Source organism: Micrasema longulum, unplaced genomic scaffold (genome assembly GCF_059751315.1).
Source record: "Micrasema longulum isolate JH-2025_06_02 unplaced genomic scaffold, ASM5975131v1 h1tg003096l, whole genome shotgun sequence".
Lineage (NCBI taxonomy): Eukaryota > Metazoa > Arthropoda > Insecta > Trichoptera > Brachycentridae > Micrasema > Micrasema longulum.
Genome location: NW_028280196.1, coordinates 169851 through 177947, shown reverse-complemented (window position 1 = coordinate 177947; position 8097 = coordinate 169851). Strand labels below are relative to the sequence as shown.

Here is an 8097-nt window from a genome sequence, read left to right as displayed (position 1 = left end):
TACGGGCTCGCCTGGCCCGGCGGCGTAGCGTACGTCGGCGTCCTCCCTTCGGCTGTGTGCAGGTGGCGCCTCATTGTCCCGATGCCGCTCATTGTAGCGGCCTTGTAAATGTGCGTTTGTCGCTCCGGCGTAGGCCGGCTCAGCGGCGTAGCGTGTGTTGGCGGGCTCCTTCATCCTGGAGTCCGTCTCTGCGACCGGGTGCCTCCGTGGCACCCCGTCTCTCACCCGGCCGCTGTCGTAGTGGCTCGGCGGAAATGTGTACGCCGCTCCGGTGTCCTCCGGATCAGCGGCGTAGCGTGTGTTGGCGGCCTCCTTCGTCCTGGAGTCCGCCTCTGCGACCGGGTGCCTCCGTGGCACCCCGTCTCTCACCCGGCCGCTGTCGTAGTGGCTCGGCGGAAGTGTGTACGCCGCTCCGGTGTCCTCCGGATCAGCGGCGTAGCGTGCGGTGGCGGCCTCCCTTGCTCTGAAGGCTGCTTCCGTGTCGGCGACAGGGCGCTTCCATGCGGCCCCGTCTCTCACCCGGCCGCTGTCGTAGTGGCTCGGTGGATGGATGTACGCCGCTCCGGTGTCCTCCGGATCAGCGGCGTAGCGTGTGGTGTGGCGTGCGGCGGCGGCCTCCCTTGTGCTGAAGGCTGCTTCCGCGTCGGTGACAGGGCGCTTCCAAGCGGCCCCGTCTCTCGCCCGGCTGCTGTCGTAGTGGCTCGGCTGCTGGATGTACGCCGCTCCGGTATCCTCCGGATCAGCGGCGTAGCGTGCGGCGTGGCGTGCGGCGGCAGCCTCCCTCGTACTGAGGGCTGCGTCGGTCCTAGACGCGTCTGACGTCAGCGGCAGCGGCTTGTGAGCCGGTTCCGACGTCCCGTGCGATGTGAGGTCCCTCTCGATGGTGGGCGTGAGGGGGGTTGCCATGTCTCGTCTGGCGTCCTCTCTCGCGTTGGCGGCCTTCAGCGCGGCGATGATCTCGTTGAGGCTGCTCACCTGCCTCTCGTGATGCGCCTCGCGTTCCTCCATCTGTCGGCGAAATGTCGCCGATGAGATGGACCGCTCCGAGGGTGCGGATTCCTCGTCCGAGTCCTTTTGTTCCTCCAGAAGTCCTTGATGAGGCTCCTCCTGGCAGTCGTGTGAAGGCCCTGGCTGGGGCTCCTCCTGATGTGCTCGTACAGACCCCGGTTGGGGCTCCTGAAGCTCCTCTTCGTGCTCCGTGCCGGCGTCTCGACGCGTTCCCGAACGCGTCGACACAGGCGATCTGTTGACCGGCATGCTGTAGGTGTGTTGTAGACTGGAGACCACTGGCGACGATCCTTAGCTCCGAAGGACCAAATGTAACGTACGCGTTACCACGATGAAAGTTTCGCCGGTTCGTCACCCGCGTCTGCCGCAGTCAAGCTTCCCGGCGTAAGTGGGAAGCCGCCCTCCCAGACAGAGCCAAAGACAAAGTCGGAAGGTAGGAGCACAGCTGCGCCGACCGCAAGTCAACCTCAATAGCCCTGAAAAGGACTTTCCACCCGGTCCAAGTGGTGCAGAGAGGCGAAGGCAGTCAGCAGGCAGAGCGGAGCGAAGAGCGAAGTGCAGGAAGGCGAACAGGACGGAGAACGGAATAAAACACGTGTGAACTGTTCAGAGTTAGGAACTCAACTGATTTAATATCTCCAATTGACCGCCTTATAAAGCGGTGCGCGTCGGGCTCCGTGAGTCGGCCATCCCACCCGCGCCGGCTGCCTCGGAGTGGTGGGGGTAATCTTTCCCCGCCACTCGCTACATGCCGCCGGCCGCAGGTGGCGTAAATACGGGCGCTCAATGCCCGTACGGGCCATTTCGTCGGCAGCCGCGACGCGCGCAACATGACATTTACATAATATATTTTTGTACATTTTATTCATTTTAACCTAGCTATTTTTCCCCGGTAATACTGAGGCCAGGCTCGAAAGTGACCATTTTATCTTTATTGAGAGCCCAGCCATCAGTTCTATACATTTACCGGGGATCCTTTCTAATTAATGTATTATTTTAATTTATTCGATTTTACGCGTCCGGAACAACCCTTAACCCCCGATTTAGTCTCATCTCTAACGTTTTTGCAAAATGATGTAACCTTGTAAGAACATCGTTAATAATAAGGTTTATTTTAGTTTTAAGGCTGATTTTATATATTTATGTTGATTTATATATGTCGAGCATTGTATTCAAATAATAAATTAACATGTTAGATACTAATGATTTTTCGTGTGTCAATATAAATCACTCCTTAGACGTCACTACAAAGTGATGTCATCACTTTTTCTGACAAATGTCATTCTAATCAAGCTATATTTGAATGACTATAGGAATGTATATCGGCAGTATTCAAGGTGACGGTAGAAGTAACTACGAATCATACCTGTCTTTCATAGATCCTTTTCCAAGAACAGCCATCTTACACATGGTCTCTTCCTGCAGGCGCTTCATGGAGTTCCCCTTGGGTCCCAGCAGCTTGCCCACAAAGTTGAACTAAAAACGAAGACGAAAAATGACTCGCCTACAATCTGTATTGAATGCTGCAGCGAGACTTATTTTCGGAATCTCTAAGTTCGGTCATATCACTCCACTACTTCGGGAACTACACTGGCTGCGTTTTCCACAGAGGGTCGAATACAAACTCTGTTGGCTTATGTATAAGTCACTGCACAGCTCGGCTCCGGAATATCTAAGGGAACTATGCATTCCAGATGAACTAGCTGACAGGCGTCTCACGCTTAGATCAGCTACGTCTACGGCGAGAGGAAAAGTTATTATACCTCTACGCAAACAGCGCCCTAAATTTGGTGAACGCGCATTTGCGGTCGCAGGCCCTATGGCATGGAATGCTCTCCCAGCAGAGGTGCGAGGCTGTGAAAGTGAAGTGATGTTTCGGAAAAAACTTAAAACCCACTTGTTCTCTAAATCATTTGAATAAATCCGTAGCATGTGACAACAAAATAAATTATTTTAATTAAATTACAAATTTAAAAGCTTCAATTAAATAAACTTAACAATAGAATCACCATGTAAAGCGCCCTTGAGGTATTTTATTACGAAAATGGCGCTATATAAGTTATCAATAATTAATTAATTAATTAATTGAACATTCATATTTTTAACTCTTGTGATGAGGTCACGTCAGAAGTCTTCATAGGATACAAGACTTGAAATATTATCTCACTTATTTTCAAAAATGACAAACTTCTATTTTTTGTAATAAAAAAAAAAAAAAAATCATATGAAGGAAAATATATTAATTAACAGTTTATATCTAAGATTTAAAAAATATTTCATATTTGCTTAATATAATATGACATTACAGTATCGTTTGCAGAGGTTTTTTAGCAGTATTTAAACAGATAAAAAAATCATCATCATCCCCTTTCCGTAGGGCACTAGATTGGTACACCAATCGCAGCATATCTCTATTTTGTTACATGAAGGTAAGGTGATCAGTGTTACGCTTCAGGTACCAGTCTAGGGACTATGAAACATTCAAGTGTGAAAACACTCTTTTAAATAAATATTTTATATCAACCATGTTGGGAATCGAACCCGAGACCTCTTGCATGGTAGGCAAACACGCTGAACATTACACCACATTGAAAGTGAAATAAATAAAAATATGTTGTGTGTCCATATGAAGTGTCTGCGAATGTGATAAAATCTGTTTTTTATTTTTACCATAAGTGGCGCTAATAGTGAACATATACGCACAGATACCATAATTTAAAATGTGTGATTTTTATTTAGTAACTTTGCTGATCTGTCTTTCAACTTTATTGTTGAATCTATGGTTCTGTAAAATGTATAAAAAAATGTCTCCCACCTTGTATACATTCTTTTAAAATTGATACAAAACATAAAAAAATATATGGTTTACTAATTTTTCATATTTAAATTTGTTGTAACAGAGGGAAAACATTTTTGAGAAGGGAATATGGGAGTCCAGCCATTTACAGGGCTTATGACCTATCATTGGCTGGTTTGAGTGGCCACCGACAATGACAGGCCATAAGCACTGTAAACGCCTAGACTCTCATATTCCCTTCTCAAAAATGTTTTCCCTCTCTGTTGCAACAAATTTATGTATGAACAACTCCTTAGGGAGAAAATCCAGCCAGCCTGCAAGCATTTGGACATACTTAAAACATTGTTGTACTAATTTTTCATTAAAAAAAATTCCTTAATTGACTCTCCAGCAGAAATTACATTATTTTCCATCAGTCATTTAGCCTTTTTACTGTCTATATATATTGTTTAATGTATTTGAGAAAAGTGTAAATAAATAAATATTACCTTGGGATGTTCCCGTACTGGAATGAGAACCTTAACAGACACCTTGATGGGCTTCTCTCTGTAGATGTCCACATAGCGAAAGTCCTTGGTAGGAATCCTTCCTAGGGACTGCACACGGGACACCTCTGGAATTACAAAGTAAACAAATGTACAAAATATGTATGTAATATATGTATTGGTATGCCATAGATGTAAAGACGATTTTTCTTCATATTTTTTATTTTTATTGTTCTTCTTAAAATCATTTTGTTTGCTACTTTTGTGTAAAATACATGCCTGTCTTTATATGTATGTAAAACATGTAAAAGCCCAAAAGGCGTTTAAATAAATACATATTTACAAATTACAACAGGGATGGAGAACATTTTAGAGAAGGGAATATGGAAGTCTAGCATTACAGGGCCTATGACCTGTCATTGGCTGGTTTAAGTGGCCACTTTACACGCTGTGTAACATTCAACATTTTGCGTATATTTGAACATCCTTATTTATTCAATTCTTCCATCTGTTGATTTAAATCATTAATAACACACTCTGTATATGATATCTTCGGGTTTTTGGAACGAGGGTAAATGCAAATTTAAAAAAAATGAAATGTCTTCAAAACTTGCGTCATATCATCTTTGTTTAAAAAGCAAATAAAAATATTTTATATCGCACCTTTAAAGACAAACCGTTACTAAATAATATAAAATTTCACACAGGAGCTTAAATTTTGCAAGGCTTTTTCGCAATAGAATTTAAGATCAAGGGGATCTAAGGGAACTATGCATTCCAGATGAACTAGCTGACAGGCCTCTCACGCTTAGATCAGCTACGTCTACGGCGAGAGGAAAAAATACATACCTCTACGCAAACAGTGCGCTAAATTTAGTGAACGCGCATTTGCGGTCGCAGGCCCTATTGCATGGAATGCTCTCCCAGCAGAGGTGAAAGTGAAGTGATGTTTCGGAAAAAACTTAAAACACACTTGTTCTCTAAATCATTTGAATAAATCCGTAGCACGTGACAACAAAATAAATTGTTTTAATTAAATTACAAATTTAAAAGCTTTAATTAAGTTTACCTATCTATAGAATTGCTTTGTAAAGCGCCCTTGAGGTATTTTATTACGAAAATGGCGCGATACAAGTTATCCATAATAATAATAATCATGGTGCTTTCAGCCATCTTTTGTGGTCATAATGATGGATATTTATTTAAACTACAATATCAAATTCAGAAAAGTATTTTTTTTTTAAATATAACTTTTTAAACTAAATTCTTGAAAAATTTCGTTTAGTTACGTTTTGTCTTTAAAGGTGCGATATTTTACAAACCCAAAAAAATATATTTTCTAATATTCAACTGGCTGTTTTATTTGAATTGTTGATTTGGGATGAGCTTTAGCTTAGAAAGTGCAATATCTCATAACCAGTTCACGATAGTCTTGGTGTCGACCTGGTATGACGAGTAATGCTTATAACGAGCAAATTCTGTCAGTCCCATCTTCCTCGTACCAAGTTCGACGGCATTTTGTGTTGACATTGCCGAGAATCAAACCCATGACCGTATGTATAGCGGCTAATGCTTTAATCACTTTATTACGCGACAGATCAGAATGGAAATAGCCGCTAGTTAAAATCCCAAGTATAATTGAACGTAGTTATGCAGAAAGCAGCCAGCCATAGAAAAGTGAAACTGGGATAATAGCACATTTGTAAAAATGGTGAATAATCAAATCTACACAACAGTTGGAATGTTTTTGACTTTGACAAATGATAAACAATGATTACATTAGTTTTATTTAAATATTATTAACAAGAATCTAATTACGTATTTACCAGTTTTAATAACTTTTCAAGTACCGTAAGATTTTTCTAGTGCTGAGGGTGTTTTTTGCAAATTGAGAAATGCTGTTTTTGTGATCGGCACTATTTTCAAAGGGTTATTATTACAGTTTTTAATAGAACTTAGAATTGATCTTACTGCACCCGATAACACTAATATCATTTTTTCAAAATTGTGGACTGGCTGCTTTCTGCAAAACTACGTTCAATTTATGCTTAGCAGCTGTTAAGTTCATAAAATAACCTGCTGGAATCCTTAAACGCGAAATACACTCGCGAAGTGGACGTATAATCTAATTACAGAAGCTAAACGCTAAATTTTATGTAATAAAATATACATTACACTATTCTTATAGCGTATAAACATAAAAGATAGCGTACATAGCTGTATAATTATTTATAATTCATAAAAACAGCGAGCTGTCTTGGAAGCTAACTTGTCAACATCGGCGAGTCTATTTTTGATAGTGTATTATCGAGTTATTTACTAATGTAACAGCACGTACCATGGTCAATCAATTTGATGGAGATCGGGAATTTCTGCTGATCGATATTAAGCTTTTCCCCGAGCAGTTCTCGCATGTACTCCCCGGCTTTGTCGGATATCAGGTTGTTCTCATCGCCGAGGTCGCCATCTTGCTCGCCTTCGCCGGCTTGATCCTGAGGATTTCGTTTGAAGTCACTGCCCCCGTAGCCGTTTTTATCGTATTTTTCTGTCATTTTACTGCGATATTTCAAATCAAAAGTTTGGAAGTTGTAATAGTCGAGCTCTTAAGCAGATGGCTAATTTCGATCGAGCGACGAGCCGGCTCGGAAGAGAAACGCCAAAATCCACGAGTGTGAAGAACGCACGGAAGAACGCCGCAAATATACTGAAATCTGAAATGAATTTTGCAATTTACCGTTGGTAACTCTGTTACGAGACATAGACAATTGATCATAAATCATAATGATCATAGATTCATTGGGCCGTTTATCTAATAACATAAGTCCACTTTTTATTTTAACGGATATTACTTTATTGCCTATGTAAATGATCTGATATTATACTATCACTACTGAAACCAATCCCTTCACACACCTTCACATACCTTCAAATGTGACAATTTTGCCCAACCATGCTAATTTTTCCCACTGTCGAAATCCTTAACAAAATCATGTATCAAAATAATAAAAAAATACTGCTATAATAGAATTACATTTGGTAAGTACAATTTGATAGTACCACGGCAAAAGCAAATATCTAGTTTACCATCAGTTTCAGTTGATCACTTGAAATTTGAAATTAAACTTAAAGGTCTGTTTGTGTATCTTTAGAAATAGTGTCAAAACTTTTTCTGTTGCGGAGTTTGTGTTGAAACGAAGCAAGTAAGTTTTATATATTTCATCGCATAAATAATAACATGCATGGTCAAACACAAACAAATTAAAAGGAATAGAGATAAACTCCTCTGGGTTTTGTTTAGAGTTTGTCCAAATTTTTGCAGACATTCGTAGATATTTTGCTAAAAATTCAATTATATGCCAACCCTGACATACACATCCGAAATGTATCGAAAAGATAAGAAAATAGTGGACAATGTTGCCCATTTATTTTTTGCATTGATTGAATAGTGATGCAATTTTTTTTAAATACAAATAGCATATTTAGCCCATAAAATAATAATAAACCCTCATGATAAAACATAAAATAACCGTTATTGACCAAGTGGGTAAAATTGTCCACAAGTCCAGGTAATTTTGCCAAGGATATTTTGTTTTCAAAAATGACATAAATGGAAGTGAAGCAAACTTCGGCGTCGTGTACTTATAAAAATGCTGAGAAAAATTAGTATAACTATTTAAGAAATTGGGTAGGTGTCTCCCGATACAAAAATTCTAAGAAATCAATAAAAGTTCGGTAAAACTGGGCAAAATTGTAATGTTTGACGCGAAAAACCTTTTAAAAGACCAAGGGTCTTCCTTCCCAAAATCG

At 41.0% G+C, this 8097-nt stretch overlaps 1 protein-coding gene across 1 annotated transcript; it reads right to left on the bottom strand.

Annotated features, from left to right (window-relative positions):
- Window positions 1-2361: 2361 nt before the first annotated feature.
- On the bottom strand, window positions 2362-6991 carry LOC148271104 (KH domain-containing, RNA-binding, signal transduction-associated protein 2-like). Its single transcript, XM_088241836.1, has 3 exons — window positions 6629-6991; window positions 4294-4418; window positions 2362-2484 (listed from the first exon to the last, which is right to left on the bottom strand). Exons 1-3 carry the CDS (start codon window positions 6840-6842, stop codon window positions 2362-2364), a joined length of 462 nt encoding a protein of 153 aa, XP_088097962.1. The 5' UTR covers window positions 6843-6991.
- Between the last annotated feature and the right edge of the window lie 1106 nt (window positions 6992-8097).